General features: G+C 31.4%; 3 protein-coding genes across 6 annotated transcripts; all 3 read right to left on the reverse strand.

The window, feature by feature from the left end:
* Nucleotides 1–534: 534 nt before the first annotated feature.
* LOC111702024 (60 kDa neurofilament protein) lies at nt 535–4322 on the reverse strand. 2 transcript variants are annotated; one of them, XR_002765330.1, is made up of 7 exons: nt 4209–4322; nt 3508–3570; nt 3400–3450; nt 3272–3345; nt 2965–3060; nt 1490–2618; nt 535–626 (listed from the first exon to the last, which is right to left on the reverse strand). XR_002765330.1 is itself a non-coding variant. In XM_023473544.1 (6 exons), the coding sequence occupies exons 1-6, from the start codon at nt 4319–4321 to the stop codon at nt 1555–1557; spliced, it is 1461 nt and encodes a 486-aa protein (XP_023329312.1). In that variant the 5' UTR covers nt 4322; the 3' UTR covers nt 642–1554. The 2 variants fall into 2 exon arrangements, 1 of the variants encoding a protein (XP_023329312.1); XM_023473544.1 differs by lacking the exon at nt 535–626 and having other exon boundaries at nt 642–2618.
* A 469-nt stretch (nt 4323–4791) lies between these two features.
* LOC111702026 (uncharacterized) lies at nt 4792–15861 on the reverse strand. The gene is made up of 8 exons (XM_023473549.1): nt 15797–15861; nt 14146–15185; nt 13040–13111; nt 12868–12939; nt 6316–6369; nt 5245–5309; nt 5073–5192; nt 4792–5016 (listed from the first exon to the last, which is right to left on the reverse strand). The coding sequence occupies exons 2-8, from the start codon at nt 14220–14222 to the stop codon at nt 4811–4813; spliced, it is 666 nt and encodes a 221-aa protein (XP_023329317.1). The 5' UTR covers nt 14223–15185; nt 15797–15861; the 3' UTR covers nt 4792–4810.
* A 977-nt stretch (nt 15862–16838) lies between these two features.
* LOC111702025 (muscle M-line assembly protein unc-89) lies at nt 16839–19077 on the reverse strand. 3 transcript variants are annotated; one of them, XM_023473548.1, is made up of 6 exons: nt 18994–19077; nt 18877–18938; nt 18724–18819; nt 18332–18476; nt 17291–17944; nt 16839–16992 (listed from the first exon to the last, which is right to left on the reverse strand). In XM_023473548.1, the coding sequence occupies exons 1-6, from the start codon at nt 19056–19058 to the stop codon at nt 16932–16934; spliced, it is 1083 nt and encodes a 360-aa protein (XP_023329316.1). In that variant the 5' UTR covers nt 19059–19077; the 3' UTR covers nt 16839–16931. The 3 variants fall into 3 exon arrangements, with proteins under 3 accessions (XP_023329316.1, XP_023329315.1, XP_023329313.1); XM_023473547.1 differs by having other exon boundaries at nt 16839–17944; nt 18724–18804; XM_023473545.1 differs by having other exon boundaries at nt 16839–17944.
* Between the last annotated feature and the right edge of the window lie 5 nt (nt 19078–19082).

Consider the following 19082-nt stretch of genomic DNA (forward strand, 5'->3'; position numbering starts at 1 on the left):
GCGCCCTAAATATAATTACCTGGATTTGTTCAACGCTTCATCTTGCTCCTTCTCCAACTCCCGATTCTTTTGTTCCAGTTTTCTGGAGATCAATTCAACAATTTTAAAGAAGGGTTTTGAAATCTCTAAATATTTTGATCAACCAGTCTACCCTCTTAACGTGAGTATAAAAGTGAACCTCCAATGATGTATTCACAATGATACCCTTTAAACTTTAATTTGTATAACAATAAGGAAGATATGTCGTTTAACCGTCTCTGAAAGTGTTGGATTCTGCCAATTTTCTTTCTTAGAATATCTACAATTTAAAATGATCAATTTTTAGGTAAAAAACAAGGACAAATATTTAAAGGCTACCACTGTGTGAATCGGACATGCCATTCTATAGAAGGGTCACTTAAAAAATATGAAATTTTTCTCTAAAAGCTTTTTTAAAGTTGGACATTTGCTTGTCTGATTTAATCGTTTATTACTGGTGACCAAATATTAAGAGTTATTATTTTTGAATAATGATTATTGTTAATTTCCTAATTTTTGATTCCAACTTTAATTCACGCCTTTCAATACTGAGAATATTTTCTGCCATTTTTTAGCAAAGTTGTGAAGACCAACCATTTGCAAGTTTTCTGATAAAAAAATTAAATAACATTAAAAAAGTAAACCATTCATCTTAAAATTTCTTAACGGTCATTTGATATCCATGCCATGATAAGGAAATAATAGGTTCATTTATTTGAAAAATCTATTTTAATATGGAATTTTAAAAATCCCTGCGAGGGATTCCTATAAATTATCTATTTTGAGACTTTACACCAATTACGTTTCTCTTTTCTTGACTCCATCTATTTTCACAAAACATCCTGTGGGTTAGGGTGAGTGGCCATAGGACTCCCCCGACCCCCATCCCTCTTTTTCTAAGTTGCGATTCCTCAGGCATAATTTATGACAAATATCACATTTTTGAAAACCCACTGGCCTTGCCATTCGCATCGAGAAATCCTAAAAATGTGCAAAAACAAATTGTGCGTTTGCCAAAAAAATTGGACATTCCTGTCTAAAATTTGCTTTCTTTTTAGATCAGCTTCTAAGAAAAAAGTTTTTAAATTTTGAAATCCAATGAATGGAAATGGTTCTAATTATAGAGGCTTACTTTTTAAAGTATTATAATTTAACCCTCAGACCAGCATAATTTTTTGCAAGTCAAGTAATCAGAAACTCACAAGTATCTTTCTTGGGTTAAGATGGAATTTTAAGATTTAGATGTTGAAGTCTTGAAAAATATGTCAAATGTCAAAAAATGGAAACTCCACAGCAGTCAGCAACTATAAACCCATTCAAGTTAAAGCTGGGAATGAAAATGATTTGTAATTGTATCTAATGAAAGGTTTTGGATTTAGATTTAATAAAAATGCATAAATTGACATTTTAGAACATCAATAAACATTAGAAAAAAAGAGAAAAACTTGGTTTGGGTATTTATTTTTTCAACCTCCTTCTTTGCAGACTAAAACTTCAATCCAAGTAAATCTGGGTGAACAGGGTTGAAAAGAACAGTCAGTTGGTCCAATGGGGCTGAAATCTTCTGAAGTATTTTCGTTTAAAGTTTTTCAATCTGGTACGTAGGTCCTTGATTTCAGCATCTTTTTGAGCACAAAAGTTTGCAAAATTATTCAGTTGATTTATCAGGTCACTATTACTTCTTTTCAGATTTTCTATGGTGAGATCATACTCATCTTCGTAATCATCTTCATTCTCTTCATTTTCCTCCTCCATTCTGGATATTTCATTTTTCAGCATATTATTTGATTCTCTTAAACACCATAATTCATTTTCAGCATTTCTTAGTTTTTGTTTTTGAAGATTACATGATGTCCTGTGTTCATTTAAACCTTTATCAATTTCAGCTAATATGTCTTCACAACTGTTTCCCTTCAAATTCTGCAGGCTTTCTTCTTCCTTTGTCAAATTTTCAATTGTTTCATCTTCATTTAATTTCTCAACATTCTTTTTTGTGGTAGCTAGGACAAGCTTGAGACTGTCTCTCCTACTTTCAAGCATTTCTTTAGTTTTACCTAAGGAGATATTTTTTTCTGTATTAGAATTGAGAAGTTTATTTAATTGACTGCTCCTTAGCTCTTCATTTTTGTTCTTCAAATTTAATTCTTCATATTTGTTGTTTATTTCGTCAATATCCTTCTTGGTGGCCGCTAGCTCATCATTTAGTTTTGCAATCTCGTTTGAATATTTCAGTTTATCTTTCTCCAAGCCCTGAACTAACTGTGTTAAGTCCCTTACATTCTGCTTCAAGTCCTGGTTCTGGTTGATCAAGTTGGTGAGCTGGGTGATAACACCATCATCTCCTGCTCCTCCTGAACTCCCCTCCTCAGCTGTAGGAATTGGTAGATTTGATGAGAATTCTTTAAGCTTATTCTTGATGGAATCAACAAATGCTGTTTGTTCATCCTTTTCCTTCAATAGTCTCTTATTGCTTTCTGAGATAACAGAGTTTTCTAGTTTCAGCTCTGTGATCTTTTCCATAGTTTTCAGTTTTTCATTGGAGTCTTGTTCTTCAGATTGTTCTTGGATTCTTGGATTGTTTTCATCATCAGCAATGGCATCTATAAACAAGTCTGTTTTAACTGAATATTATAATTAAATTTTAGTTAGTTCTTTAACCTGTTAATGTCGTTAAGATACAATATACTAAATCCTTAGTTTCGTAATAAAAAGAAAATAAGACTTTAGACAACAAAAATTTCAATCAGTCTAGTAAGGAATTGAGTCTTTACCACAAACTCTAATTTTCTAATCACTGTAACTTTGGAATCAAATGTTGTAGTTCAAACTATGAATCTGTTAAATCAAATAATCTGAGTTTGAAATATTCTAAATATATAAGGGTTTAAATATTGGAGTGTGTGGCAATGACTTAATTTCTGGTGATGAATAAAAGATTAGAATTACCTGGTATTAGAACATTTACTAAGTGTTCAGATTCGTCCAATATGTTTCCACTTTCTCTTTTTATATCCTCATCCTTCATATCTTCAACATACTCCTCTAGATTATTTCACAAGTTAAAATTGAAAAATAAACAAAGGAATTAATCACATTTCCAATCCTTATATTTTCGAAGAACTTTTGATTCTGTAACCTGTGAGATAAAATAACGGAAGTTTTGAAATATCAAAGTTTACACTTTTGAATAAAAGGGGATAGAAAACTTGTAGTTAGTGGCGAGTAATAAGTTTCCATTTCATAAAAAGTTTACCTGGGAAGAATTCTTGTTTAATCTTTTTCTCCAGAGGTTCAACTCCACCACTGGTTCTGGTCCCCATCCGTTTCCTTTTTATTTAAAATCTGATTATGAATAAAAATTACAAATAAATTAATTCAAACCTTTTATGATTAATCTGCACCACAATACCTTCCAGGAATTCAGAGTAAGACCTAAATTGACACATTTTATATGTTGTTTATCATCAATAATGTCATAATACTATTCACCTGGATTTATTAGACTCTTCATCACGCTCCTTCTCCAACTCCCGATTCTCCAGTTCAAGTTTTCTAGAAATTAATTCAACAATACAAAATCACTTTCCCTTCCCCTGAGGGTTTGTCTAAGTAGTCGGACACAACAACCCTTTTCTTTGAATCATTTTTAAAATATCTTTTGGTAAATTTCCTAAATAGTACATGTATCCCCTGAAATAAACTACTAAACTAGAATCCTTCAATTTTAATGTTTAGTTGAATTGGCGCAGCGCTGTCCCGGCAAAAAGTTTTAGCCACAGAATGTTTAAACTTTTAGTTTTTAATTAGATTAAGGACATTTAAAAAATACAGATTTGATTTCAAAGCGCTCCGAGCCCCTTTTCTAGTAATGATTTTAACTGTTAACCGTTGCACTGCAAACAGTCATTTTTCTTTGTAAAATGAATTTTTCTGTTTTCAATTTGCGCATTTTCAAAAATAATAAATGTCGACACTTTTACGGGGAAAAATGTGTCATCTTTAACCATTCATAACCCTTCCCCGGGGGATGAGAGTTGCCACAAAAAGATGGCTCCGCTCTGTTCAGCCGTTTTGACGTTTTTTGGATTCAAAGTATATTTTGAAGAAATTATTTATTGCTAAAATTATCCAAATGTTTAACTAAACCTGTTGCAAACGCTTTTTGAAAATCGTATTCATTGTTAAATTTCCTGATTTTTGCTTTCAGCTTTGAGTTATCTTTTGTCTTTGCTGCATTTCTTTCTGCCATTTTCAAGCAAAATTGCCAGTGCTCTGAAACATAAGTGTGATTAATATAAGCCATTATGAAGTTTAAAAGATCTTAAATATCAACTTTAACAAAAACATATTAATTTAATAAACTTTTATTAACCAGATTATTTTTCCAAAAAAGGGTTTTCGCAAAAGTTTGGCTTTTACCATTTGTAATATAAGTTGTTGGACATACTTTCCAAACTAAAACTTTAATTTATAATAATCTTTTCATTTCTGCAGAAGACTTTTGCTGACGCCATGCTTTTCATGTTGAATAAGATAAATGACTGAAATCTTGCAGTGTGCAGAATTTTGTAGATCTTTAGTTTTAATGGTGACCAATCACCAAATCTTAAGCATTTGTCACAGTTAACGATTTGTAAAGTAGTGGAACTTAAAGGGAACAAGGGGTTTTATATGGGGATGTGAAGTACATATTTAGGGAGGTAGTTTAATGTAACAATTTTGTAAGAAACTTTGATGTTTATAACTATATAGATGTTAATTATTTTCTTTGAATTTATTAAATTCAACATGCCTATTCTTTACATGCTTTAAGACGTTTTACAAAATCCTTTTGATTTGCTCTTCGAATTCTTTGTTTGGCAGCTTTATCTGCCAGAACTAGCCTCCTTTTATGGTATTTTTCTACTTTTTGAGCCCACTCTCCTTTCCGCTTTGAAATTAAGTCTTGTTCTTCCCGTTGATTTTTCTCTTTCTGCTCTTTATTATTGCTGTCATTATCTAAATCAGATTAGCATTATTTTTTTAATATTTGAGACTTACTTATAATATAATACCTGTTTGATTAACCACTGGGGTTTTAGATTCTTTACCGATTCCATGAGCTTCTGTGTTCTTAAGTTCTTCATCGATACCTTTATCTTCTTCAACCTCAATCACATCTTCAATATATTCTCCTGAAATGTAATGTTGAAGAGAGGAAAGAACTCTAAAAAGTTATCATTTCACCTTCAAATTTCATCTTTTTAATTGTAAGCTCAAACCCTCCTCTGTTTGTCCTCCTGTTCTGTGTTCTAAATTTTTTTTTATAAATATGATCATAATAATAATAACTTAAGATCTGAAAAGGGAACAGGAAAAAAAGAAAATCGAACAGGAGAAAGAAAAAATGGTAATTTTTCCGACAGCGATTATAGACCACATTAGGGAAGGGAAGGAGACATCCCCCCTGCCCTTCTAAAATTTTTCTACCCTACTTAGAAACCTTCAAACAGTGTATTTAATTGCTGCTGAGACTGCACCACACATACGATATGTTGAGTCAAGACATTCCTAGATCAGAAAAAACAACACATCTGATATCTACTCCTACATACAATAACCTTCTATTATACTTATATTGATATTTCCGGCACCAAGATATCAAATTAAAGTATAGTATGAATCAGAAATATGTGTCAAAATACATTTTTCCCTTGTCAACAAGGGATTAGAATGCGTAGATCTAAAAGAGAAGAACAGAAAACAGATGTGTGACCAGATAAAAAAAGATTCAATCCAGAGTTCAGAAAAAATTAAGTTGCAAGTTTATACAGAGTTTAGAAAAAAAGAAAGCAAGATATTCAGCAATTTCAAATTGATGGCTCAGAAAAAAAACAAGATCATTTAAAAATAGTTTTTACTTGTAACACGGCAAACTACAAGGACATCCAACAAAATTATTTCTTTTTATTTTCAAAATTAGCCGAAGTATGATTGAAGGATGGACAAACAAGAAAAAAATGAAGAACAAGGAATATAGAAATCTCAAATATTTATGAATATTTAAAAATATTGTAAAATTTAAATTAAATAAATTATTAAAGTTAAAAAATATTGATTTTGCACTCTTTCTTACAAATTATCAACATACAACGTTTTATAGGTCTCCCTCATCCTTGATCTGTCGAAGGTTAAAGGGTACTGTTGTGAACCTGAACTGGACTTATTCGAATTGAAGGTTACTTGAAATTACGATTACAGTCCCTTTAACTCTTTTATAATTAATACACCTTTGTATTATGATATAATTGGACCAACCTTCTTTGACGCATCTGCTGTTCCATACTTATTAGAAACTGGTCTTCACCCAATCTGGAACAAAAGAGATCTTTATACAAAGTAGGATGAAAATAAGATGTTGTTAATCAATGTTAAATTTTAAAACAATGAATTTTACAAAAATTCAGATCTTATATTTGTTTTTATTCAACAAATTAATAATTTGATTTATTCATTGAATCAGAATAATAAAGCTTCATAATAATAATGTTAATTTAACATTTTTAACATTTTATTTCAACTAATAATAAACATTTCTTATGAACATACATACATACAAAACAGGACTGATCTACCCGGTAAGGACTGTTTTTTACACACAAAAAACTAAAAAAAATTTAAAGCAAAAAAATTAGGACTGGAGGAGAGGAAAAAAGGAAAAAAGAATGGCGTACTATTGGTTTAATGAGTAATTTGCATGTCACAGAAAAGGGGATTGGAAGAGTATTCACCAGCACAGCTCTGCAAAACTATGAATAGAAAAATACATCTTTCCAAATCACAGGAAGAGAAGAGGAAATCAGTTATTTACATGAAAAAAAGTTCGAATTGAAGCAAGATAATTCGTTAAAACTGACAGATGGAAAATATTCTGAATATTTATTCACAACTTTTTCTAGCTTAAGAGATTTTGTCTGGTTTGGATCTAATAATGGTGTAAGCATGTGCGCTAGAGGGAGCTGTACGCTAGAGGTACAGAGCTCTGGTTTAAAAGTGTTTTAATAGGTGATATTGAACAATTTATGAACATATACAAAAGTGTTGTGAACATATGGGCTTTGGCCTGGTGTTAAACAGTTAGTGACTGCCTGTGATTTTAGGCCTATTGACCTCTGTTTTTAAAAAAACAACGACTGGGTCACGTGATATATAGCTGGTCAGCTATTGGTCTCCAACAGTTATACTGGCTCTGTTTCTATTGGTAATACATACAACCGGCAGCTGATAAGATGCAGCTTCAGGGGCGAATATACAAAGATGATTCTGGAAGTATTATCCTGGTTGATGGAATTATAGCTTCTCTATTCTATGCCTATGATAGGTTTGCTCATAAATCTGTCATAAACGAAACCTTTGCTAGAACCTTTGGTTTGGAAAATCTGAAGAATTCTAGAAAACTGTTCTACGAAGTGTTTAACCTCTTTGATGGAAGTGGAAGGATGCCAGACAAAAGGACGGAAGCTACCTTGCTCCAAGATCTATGGGAGAAGATAGGGAAGGTTGATCTGCAGGATATGGTAACATTGAAGTTTGTTCTCCTCACAACTTCACTTATCCACAGTTTGTATCAGATGCAGAGTTTCTGGCTAATACAAGTAATGATACCATGAACAAAGTGCTAATTGAGTGAATAGAAAGGTTGGAGAAGCAGGTAGAAGGTAGAGATTTAACAATGATGAATATGTTGTCTAACATAAACCAGCATATCATGAAAAATGGAAACTCTTCAGTTCCTAATTCATATGCGTCTGTGGCAGGACAGAATAGGTTTCAAGCTCCCAATGTTTACTCTGCATCTAAAGGAAGAGAAAGATTAGAGAGTGTCAAAAGATCTGCTCCAGTATCTGCATCAGAGCCCCAACCTGCAAAGAAAAGAAATACTGAGAAAACTGTTGTTACTGGTTCTAGTTTGGGAAAAACTAGAAAGATGCGTAGCCCCCGGGCGGATATTTTTGTCTATGGTTTGCACAAAACAACCACTAAGGAAGAAATTGTGGCGGACTTGGCTGAGGGTGATATACATATTTCAGTTGAAGATATTGAGCTAAAGAGCAGAGACAACACACATGTATCCAGCTATAGGATATCAGTTCCTGCTGAGGATCTTGATAAAGCTATGGATCCTACTTTATGGCCTCTGAGGGTGAAGGTAAGGGAATATATTTATTACAAGAAGAAATATGTTGCCCCAAAACAGATGAGTAATGCAAACAGTGGTGTTCGGCAACTTGGAGAGGTTTCACCAATTCCGGTGATGCAGAACCGGTTTACACATTTGCAGGACAATGTAATTGCATGAAACCATGAATAATACTAATCAACTATGTGTATCGAGCTATAACTCTGGAGGATTTGGATTAGATAAGCAAGAATTTATTAGACATCTTCAATTATTTTCCGACATTGTGTGCATTCAAGAACACTTTGTTTTAAACTCTGGGAGCAGAAAGTACAATAATACAGAAAAAATCATTTCGTCGTGTGAAGACAACTTCAATATGTTCATTACACCAGCTGTAAAGGATATCAATGTTAACAAAGGGAGGATTAATCACAATGTGGAAGAAATGTTTATCAAAATATGTTTCACAAATTAAATGTGAAAACTTCAGAATTCAGGCAACAAAGTTTACTTTTCAACAAAGTTCACTCCTTCTTATCAACTTGTATTTGATGAACGACCCTCAACATGATTTTAATGATCAAGAACTTCTTCAAACTCTGGCTGAGATCAATGATATTATAAGACAAAATATGCTTTCCAGTGTTCTTATTTGTTGTGATCTAAACTGTGACTTTAGAAGAAATACTCAGTGAGCAATCTAAATTATCAAGTAATATGGAACCAAGCTCATATTAATCAGAATATTCAAGAAATTGATTATACTTATTCAAATACGATAAATGGGATCACTCATTGCTCCAAAAGAATATTTTTTGATAACGTTACGTTTTATCTTAACTTTTCCAATATAAACTCTTTTAATTACGTTTAGAAATTTTACTAAAATGCACCTTTTCTTACGTTACGATTTATCGAAACGTTATTGTGAAAACTTTTTTGTTTCACTTTTTTACAACTGACAATCAAAACTGTTTATTCGTTTAATTTCTAAGAAAGATTTGAAAAAAATGTTCTATACGTTGCGTTGTTCAAGCCTTAATGTTTCTAACGTTAGACTTTATTAAAATAATATTGTTTCTAAATGAAAGCATTGCAAGATTTTTTCCGTGATAATTACATTTTTTAACTGTATGTTGCTGTTGTATTGTTAACCTTTTTAGAGAATGTGTATGCATTATGCAATATAAAGATGTTATAATATTATTATTTTTAACGATTTTTAAAATTTGTAAATGAAAGTTTTAAGCATTAGACTTTCAACTCAAAGTGTGTCTTTAAGGGACTAGAGACGTAATTTCAAGTGACCTTCCATTTATGGAGTGCATGTCCAGTAGGGGTGATCAATATTGGAATAGAGCCAACCGCCCACCGGAAGTCGCTGCGTTTTCACCGTAAGACCACAAACAAAAATTTTATTTTTTTATTTTCATGTTATACATCATTTTCTTGGAAATTCAATGCTAAATTCAAATCTGAAAAGTGTTTAAAAAAATAAAAATTGAGTGAGTTACAGCTAAAAAACTCATCAAAAACATTAAAAAGTTATAAAACTGGAATTTAGTACCGTTATTTGGCCATAACTTCTTTGGATTTTAATATATTTAAAAATGGTTGTCGAATCTGAATTTAGCATGAAATTTCCAAGAAAATAATGTATCATATTTATCTTTTGAAATATTTTTTGGCCTTACGGCGATATCTCCAATATTAAATTGTCAATTCTCAACCCTATGGAAAACACTCCTAAATTTCAAATCATCAATCAGATAAAAGTTTACACATTATCATTGGGAATCGAGCATGGCCCTCTTTAAATGGAAGATCACTTGAAATTATCATCGTTTATTTGACGAGTTTAAAAAATAGACATGTTTTGGGACACTTCATTAAATGAGTTAAAATTCGGCAAGGCAAACCACTTTTGCATGTGGAGCAGTGGTTCTAAATTATTTTAGATTAGTTTAAGGTTAATTTTTTCTTTTTTACGCAATGCAGACTGACCCTTTTTTTCTATCTAACAGAATTCATAGTTTAAAATATCTAAGGTCTACAATATTGGGTAGCAAAGATATCGGGATTAGAAATATAAGTTTGTGAACAACTCAATTCCTTTAGACTATCTTATCTAACAGAAGTCATAGTTTGAAATATCACCAGCTTGCAAAGATGTAGAGATAGAGAATTATAATTAGTGGCGAATATTTAGTTTTTGTGTTTTTTTTACAAAGTGAGTAAAAAAGCGGCATTAGCTTTAATTTACAGACCACAATGAAAATGTTTTCAGAGTTCATGTTTGGGGGTAAAAATATCAAATATAGTAAGACAAGTGCAAACAATGCGAAATAAAATTATTTAACAATTTTTTCTTTTTAAAAAAAATCGATTAAAAAATCAGTTTTTTTTCTATTCTAAAGTTTCATAAAAATCTATTGATGAATAAGACATAACACGCATTATCCAATTGATAAAATTTTATTGCATTTTAGTTAGTATCTACATTTCTAAATTTTTCAACCTAAAACATGATTCATGCCAACTGAAGTTATGATTTCAATTAGTCAAATAAATATGAAACCCAGCAATTGTGTTTGTTCACAGACCCGTTCCACTAAATAAGTTGATTTTTTTACAATTAGGAAATCATTTGCTTTATAACAGAAAATGCATATGTAAAATTTCTTAATGTCGTCTTCCTTTTCCAGAGTTTTAGTGGGTTTTATCAAACAAGATGTCCAAGAAACATTTATAAGATTTGAATTTTCACTAATAGCATGTTACAAAAAAACTCGTTTACACTTAAATTTTTTTTTTTGATTTACTAATCCCTTTATCTTTCCAACCCGATGGTTTAAACCTTGTATATTTCAATATTAATGGTCTATGACATCGGGTTGCAAAGATATATTAAATGAAAATTAGAATTTTGGCATAAACTCATTTTCTTTGAACTTGAAATGAAAAACCATAAGTCTTTGCTCTTATAATCATCAGTCGAATCTCTTACATTGATATATTAGAGACGTTTCGAAATGTTTTGATTGACAGAATTATTGTTACACTTTTGAAATTAAAACTCAGCCCTCATAGTCTAACGTTTTATGAACAACATTTTCATCAGACATATATCTAACGTTAGACTAATCAATTTAGTATTCAGAGAAAAGTTATGAAACATTATGATTTACAGAATTACATTTTTTTTAATGTTATACGTTACATTATTGAAATTTATACTCTTAAAAACTTTCATTTCCTGATTATTAAAATAATAACCCATTTCTGCAACGTTGAATTTTTCATTATACTGTAAGGGAAAACGTTTCAAAACGTTTTCATAAACAGTAATGCATTTTTCAGTTATACAACGTTACACTTTTTATAAGTTGAACTTTGAAATAGAAATCCTTTCGTTACGATATTCAATCAAATCACAATTCATTTTTCAAATGTTAGACTTTCAAGCTCCCCTTGGAAACAAAACATTTCTTTACGTTATGGCCAAAAAAATTGTAGATATTAGAAAAATAACGTTACATTTCCACAAAATGCTAACGTTGGGTGTATATTCCTCTAACGTTAACGTTTAATGTTAACGTTAGGTATGAGCTCCTATAACGTTAACGTTTAACGTTTACGTTATATAGAATATATACAAACGTTACACATTATTGTGACGTAACGTACAAAAACGTACATTTTACGTTACGTTACACTATCGTTGACATCTCTAGAAGATATGTGAACAATTTGCAAACTTATTTTCAATGAAATTTAGTACTAACAATGTAGTTGAAAAGTCTAAGACTAAGTGTATAATCTTTACAAAATATCCGATCGATACTGTAAACATTTTGCCCATTTATCTTAATGATGTACCATTACCATATGTTGATCATGTAAAACATATTGGATGCACGCTACAAACAGATAATTCATTTACTCGTGATATAAATCAGAAACGTGGACAGTTTATTGCTAAAATTCATTCCCTGAATCAAGAATTTTACTTTGCAGATTCAACAGTTTTGATTAAATTATATAACCTTTATGCAACGAGCATATATGGATCCAATTTATGGAATTTATTTTCGAATGATGTGTTTAGAATTTATTCGTCTTGGAACACTGCAGTTAGAATTGTGTTTAAATTACCAAACACTTGTCATAGATATTTTATCGAACCAGTGTCTCAGTCATCTCATTTAATGACCATGTTCTGCAGTAGATTTGTTTCATTCATTTCTTCATTAGAAAATTCATCAAAAATTTGTATCAGACTTTTGATAAATCTTTTAAAATTTGATCAAAGGTCAGTAACTGCAAAAAATCTGAGAAATATTGCAGACAAATGCAACAAAGATTTGAATATTATCGACAAACGTATTGTAAAAAATTGTATGATATTTCAAGAAATACCCTTGGAAGAAGAATGGAGGATTCCATTTTTAAATGAATTAATTTCTGCAAAAAAACAATAAGATTGTTATCAATGGAGTTGACCAAGCTGAGATTGACGATATTATTAATTTTATATGCACGACCTAATTACAGTATGATTTTGTTTCTTGAATTTGTATTCATTTTTGATATATTCTCTTATAGTTCTTTTTTCTTCTGTTTAATTGTACCAATTATTTAAATTGTGTACGTTCACGAAAATAAATAAAATATTTTCAAATACTTACCTATTTACTTTTAGTATCTCTTCTAATTTTGTCTTGTCTAACTCTATTTCTCTGGTATAAACTCGAGAGCTCCTAATTAGGATTTTAAAAAAAACTGTTTCTAAATAATATAAAGAATATTTATAAACGGTTGCTTTGAAAAAGAAATTAATTATTAAAATTGTATACAAACCTACAAGTTTCAAGCGCTTCATCAAGTTTCTTTTTTAACTCCTGATTCTCAAGTTCCAAGTCTCTATGTAAGCTATTAGGCCAATTTTACCATTTTTCTAAATCTATAAGTATGTCTATTGTGTAACTGTACCATTAGTAATTTTTTATCAAAAGAAAGTTTAGCTGACTAAAAGAAAGGATTGTCTGAAATATTATGTCAGAATCAGTGTTTCCAGCGAACAAAACGTTTCGCGAAAAAATACAAATTTTTTTTAAGTTTGATGAAAAGAATTTGACTTCTCTACATTTCTGAGTTTCTGTCGTCCACATACGTTCACGAAAATCCAGCCAGATAGTTGTTTTACAGGGTGAATTTAAAATATTCCGAATTATTTTTATTCTTTCCGTAGTATATTTTATGTTATGTTTTAAGAAAGTGATTCTAACGATTGAGAAAGTATTAATAATTTACAAGCAAATGTATGAATTGTCTCCTAGTTGTGTTTAAATCTTTACAATAGGTCGCTTTATATTTCGAGCGGAATAAATTCCTGGAATTTTTTTTTCGCAGAATATGCGTCGAAATGTTGTATTTTTTAATGAATTTTCGCAAAAATTGTACATTTTTTTATTAAATTCTGTATTTTATCGCGATATTTTTGCATAATGTTTTTTTCGCGAAATCTTCGCATTTCTTATTTCGCGAAACAGATTGAAATGTTCGCATTTTTCGCAAGCGAACGAAATGCGAAAAAATGTCCACATTTTCCCGAAAGTTTTTTCTGCTGGAAACCCTAGTCAGAATCATAAATTACGCATCAATTTATGGTAATATTTGTATTCAATTTTAAAAAATGGATTCTTGACACTTTTCCTATTAAAAAAATGGTCAAGGAATACAAATAAAAACGACAGCTAGAAGTAAATGGGCCTTTTTAATGATGCTGTACTCGCTGAACAGGCGTGTGCGCCTTTTCAATAGGAAACTTTTTAAATAAACTTTCATTTACAAAATCATCAGACGAAAAGAAAATTGATAAAACCAATCAAATGCCCTCTGCAAAACATTAAAAACTGCAATTTAACGAAATTATATTTCTAAATCTAATTTTATTGTTAAATTTCCTGTTATTTGATGTTGGCTGTGTGTTACGTGCGTCCTCATTAAGTGAATTCTCTGCCTCTTTTTCTGCCATTTTCATCAAAATTGGATAAACCAACAATTTTTAAGTCCTGTAAAAAATTAAAGAATGAAAATTCTAAAAAAATTGTCAGACTGATACAAATATTAGCATTGGGCATTGAACAGAATACACTCAGAGAACGAACGAGAGACTTTTTAGAAGAACGGTCAGATCCAACACTTCGAAAACAGGTTGAAGATTTACTTGAAGATCTGGTAGAAGAGCCAATTGGAGAACAAGCAGGATATTTACTTCAAGATCGGGTAGAGTACCAAATTAAGAACCTTACATACTTTTAGTGGAGTGTCTTATATTCTTCTTTGTGGTAATCAACTCATCATTTAGTATTACAATCAGGGGTAGATACAGGGGTGGAGGGCGGCAGGACCTTTGCACCCCATGACGGATTCAGGGGGGGGGGCGTATTCCCCCCTGAGATTTCAGAATAGTTCCTCAATAGCACTTAAGGGAAAGAAAACATAGTGCAAAACAGAAAAAAAAAATATTTTACAAACAATTTTCGCCTGCGGTGCGTCTTTAGGTTCCTGAATCTGGATATTTTTGTTCCAAAATAAATCTACCACCCCCCTCACTTAAATCCTGTATCCGCCCCTGATTGCAATCTCAGTTATATCTTTAAGTTTATCTTTCTCCAGGTTCTGAACTAACTGCTGCGAGTCACTTTAATTCCTCTTCAGTCCCCTGTTCTGATTGATCAGGTTGGTAAGCTGGGTGATTTAATCCTTGAAAACTCACTTCCTCCGCTGCAGAAATTGTCTCATTTGCTGAAAATGTGTCAAATTAATTCTAGATAGAATAAATCACTGCTGCTAATTCAGCTTTTTCTTTCTGTAACCTAATACTGCAGTGTCAGCTCTGGGATCTTTTCCTCAGCTTTCAGTTTTTCATTGGAGTCTTGTGCTTCTTGTTCTTTTTCTTTCTGGATTTTTGACTTTCCTTCATCATCATCTATGCTTTCATCTTAAATATATTCTTATTACTAAAAATATTATCAATTGATATTGGATTTGTCAAAAAATATTTTCATTTTTTTGTATGTGGTTTCTCATTATTCTCTTTTTTTCTAAAACAGGTTTATTCTGGGCTGAAACATATTATGCTTAAATGAATATGTTCTACTTTCGTAGTTGGCCATAGAAGATTTCTTCATCATCATCCTGTGGACGGATTACTGCAATACATATATATCCCAGTTCTGTTTTGAAATAAGAATCTGGTAAATTATGGATCCAATGAACCAGGCAAGAAAAATCCTCTCCAAAAAACCTTCTTTGAACTATCGGATAAAATACTTAAAGTGATCATCCTATGGTAGTGGTGGCTAGTTACCAAGCTTTATAATAGGATAGAATAAAAATGAAACGTGTTAATTTAAACCATATTTAGCTTTGAAAATAAAACAAAATAAAAAACTTTGCAATAAAAATAATTCACGAATACTGTATAGCAGCCCAGTGGCAAGGCTGATGCACATCCAACATTTTACCTTAGTAATACAATTTAAAAATATTTTCTTTTATAAAACATTTTAGAAGTTGTTTATTATAAATATTGTCATGAATATTATTTACCTAGATTTCATGATTGCTTATTCACGCTCCTTCTCCAACTCCCAAATCTTCAGCTGCAGTTTTCTGGAGAACAATTCAACAATTTAAAATAACTTGTATTCTCAGGGTTAATAATCTATAATGACTTTTATCCACAGATCTGGTCCTTATCAAGTGACTGCAGATGTAACTTCAAGTGAGCTTCCATTTACAGTCTGGTACTGGCATGTCCGATTCCCAGCGGTACCCTTTAAACTTTTATTTGATTAACAATGATTCCCATATCCATAATGTCCGATTCCCAGCTTTTATTTGATTAACAATGTTGCAGAGATCTGAAGTACCTTTTCTAGAGAAACAACAATTTAGAACAATTTATTAAAAACATGCAATACTCCACTCACCTCTTTGAGAAAAGAATTAGTTATGACACTATTATTAATATAGACATTAAAGTGACATTTAAAAAATGACAGTTCCTTCGAAATTGAAATTGCCAACCGGAAACCAGTTTTTATGAAATATATGGTTGAATTCAATAATACAAGCAACAAAAAAGTCTATATAAAAAAATCAATATGGGTATCCGGATTATAACACTGAATTCAGACATTTCAAAAACGTAAAAATTCGTTGATAATAAAATAAATTAAAAAAAAATGATTTTTGAGACCAAAATTATACAAAACGTCAATTTTCAAATTGACAACGTATTCAGAATCACTGTCTCCAGACCTATCTTTTGATACCAATACAGACATGTTTATAGAAGAAAAGAGTCAATTGCAGTCCTGGTTTTAGACCTATGAGCCTGAAATTCTGCCAAAACTCTTTAAATTTAAAAATTCAAACACCCATAGTTAAAAAGCATAACCCCCCCCCCCCTCACACACACTTTCAAGGTAGACATTTGTAATAATTATTGTTCATTTCCTAATTTTTGCTTTCAGCTTGAAATCACTTCATCTAATATTTTCTGCCTTTTACCAGTCATTTTAAACCAAAGTTGTGTAGACCAACAATTGGCAAGTTTTCTGAAAAAAATACAAAATAAAATCCAAAATAAAAGCAAAAGCATTTTTCTCAAATATTGATCACAATTTAATGACAATGGAACCCTTTGATATAATATTGAAGGAGTAAGCCGGAAATGTAATCAGGGGGAGTATAAAGGAGAACCAGCGCTGTATGTAGGACTTGTAGGAGAGTAAGAAGGCCTTCTACGAGAGTATTTAATTCTTGAATGTAAGTATGAAGGACTTGTAGGAGAGTAAGAAGGTCTTCCATGAGCGTATGAAGGGCTTCTAGGAGAGTAAAATCGGCTTCTATTAGAGTAGGAAGCTAGGACTTAAAGGAGAGTAGGTAGGACTTGGAGGAGAGTATGAAGGACTTGTAGCAGAGTAAGAAGGACTTGTAGGAGAGTATGAAGGACTTGTAGGAGAGTAAGAAGGCCCTCTACGAGAGTATTTAGGACTTGAATGTGAGTATGTAGGACTTGTAGGAGAGTAAGAAGGCCCTCTACGAGAGTATTTAGGACTTGAATGTGAGTATGAAGGACTTGTAGCAGAGTAAGAAGGACTTGTAGGAGAGTATGAAGGACTTGTAGGAGAGTATGAAGGACTTGTAGGAGAGTATGAAGGACTTACTCCGTATTTTCTTCCGATAGCCTGAAGACTTTTTTTTTGGGTTTCCATTTCACCAACCTTCTTTTTTGTCACTAGCTCATTACTCAGTCTTGCAATCTCAGTTGTATCTTTGAGCTTATCTTTCTTCAGGTTCTGAACTAACTGCTGTGAGTCACTTTCATTCTTCTTTAGTCTTGCAATCTCAGTTGTGTCTTTGAGCTTATCTTTCTTCAGGTTCTGAACTAACTGCTGTGAGTCACTTTCATTCTTCTGTAACTCCCCCTTTAGTCTTGCAATCTCAGTTGTATCTTTGAGCTTATCTTTCTTCAGGTCCTGAACTAACTGCTGTGACTCACTAACATTTTTCTTTAAATCCCTGTTCTGATTGATCAGGTTGGTAAGTTGGGCAATTAAACCATCCTCTCCTGTATCTCCTGAACTCCCCTCCTCAGCTGTAGGAACTGGTAGATTTAATGAGAATTCAGTCAACTTATTCTTGATGGAATCAACAACTGCTGATAATTCCTCCTTTTCCTTCTGTAGCCTAATATTAGAAATGGGCGCGTTCGGCTTTTTTCAATTGTTCAAAAACTTGATTTTGTTCGTTCAAAAAATGATCGTTCATTTTCCATCTATTTCGTTCGTTTTCTCCCTGAACGATTGTTTACTATAATCATTTGTAAAGTAAAATCGGTTGTTCAGTTTTTTAAAGTTATTACGAAAAAAACCGTTAATTCAGTAAAAATACTATCGTTTTTAAAAAAATCGTTTATATTTTTTTCGTTTGTTTTGAAAAACAACTATTGTTTTTTCACTTCTATGAACGATCCAAGTCGTTTGTCCATAGTTTTTTTCTGAACAATACCATTTTTCAGGAATAATTTCAATTATTCTCAAAAATGTTGTTTGTTCAAATGATGCCCATCTCTACCTAATATTGCTTTTTGAAAGATCAGAGTTTTCCAGTGTCAGCTCTGTGTTCCTTTTCTCAACCTTCAGTTTTTCATTGGAATCTTGTGCTTCTTGTTCTTTTTCTTCCTGGATTTTTGACTTTCCTTCATCATCTTTGCTTTCATCTTAAATAGTTTTTTTTACTTTAATACTAAAATTTTTTACATCAAACCTATTGGACTTGTCATAATATCTTCAAGATTTTTATTTTTTAAAGTTATTAAGTAGAAATTAATATTTTTTTATTTTTTAACATTCATCTTTATTTGCATATATCTTTACAAATATCTTTACATTTGATTGCGGATTTTTTTACTTTTAGCTAAAGATTTTGTCTAATGAGAAATCATTATTTAAAGATGGGAATATTACCTGCTGTTGGAACACTTGTCAGGTTTTCAGATTTATCATTGAAAGTTTCAATATCCTTCACCAAATCCACATCCTTCATATCTTCAATATATTCTTCTAAATAAAGTTTTTGAGTTTAAGAAATAAAATTTAAAAGATTTCCTTAGAACAAACCTGATTCATGTTTAATCTTCTTTATCGGAGGATCATTCCTGTCTGTGGTCTCACTACATTTCCTTATTTATTTAAAATTAGATTTAGAAACCATAACAATTTGTAATTTTAGCAAACCTTTTATGATTTATCTGCACCACTATACCTTCCAGGAATTCAGAGTAAGACCTAAATTGACACATTTTATATGTTGTTTATCATCAATA

Source organism: Eurytemora carolleeae, unplaced genomic scaffold (genome assembly GCF_000591075.1).
Source record: "Eurytemora carolleeae unplaced genomic scaffold, Eaff_2.0 scaffold458, whole genome shotgun sequence".
Classification (NCBI taxonomy): Eukaryota; Metazoa; Arthropoda; class Copepoda; order Calanoida; family Temoridae; genus Eurytemora; species Eurytemora carolleeae.

Bases quoted from the DNA above. Each gene is read 5' to 3' on its own strand.
- LOC111702025 (XM_023473545.1), bottom strand. From the start codon at position 19,058: ATGTGTCAATTTAGGTCTTACTCTGAATTCCTGGAAGGTATAGTGGTG. The intron at 18,939-18,993 runs GTTTGCTAAAAT...TAAATAAATAAG, and splicing joins GTGCAGATAAATCATAAAAG to GAAATGTAGTGAGACCACAG. The intron at 18,477-18,723 runs GTAATATTCCCA...AAACTATTTAAG, and splicing joins GACAAGTGTTCCAACAGCAG to ATGAAAGCAAAGATGATGAA.
- LOC111702026 (XM_023473549.1), bottom strand. From the start codon at position 14,222: ATGAAAATGGCAGAAAAAGAGGCAGAGAATTCACTTAATGAGGACGCA. The intron at 13,112-14,145 runs GAAATTTAACAA...TTGGCCTAATAG, and splicing joins CAGCCAACATCAAATAACAG to CTTACATAGAGACTTGGAAC. The intron at 5,310-6,315 runs GTTGGTCCAATT...AAAAAAATTTAG, and splicing joins CAGCAGATGCGTCAAAGAAG to AACACAGAACAGGAGGACAA.
- LOC111702024 (XM_023473544.1), bottom strand. From the start codon at position 4,321: ATGGCTTATATTAATCACACTTATGTTTCAGAGCACTGGCAATTTTGC. The intron at 3,061-3,271 runs GTAAACTTTTTA...GAAATAATCTAG, and splicing joins TAAACAAGAATTCTTCCCAG to AGGAGTATGTTGAAGATATG. The intron at 2,619-2,964 runs GTAATTCTAATC...ACTTGTTTATAG, and splicing joins AGTAAATGTTCTAATACCAG to ATGCCATTGCTGATGATGAA.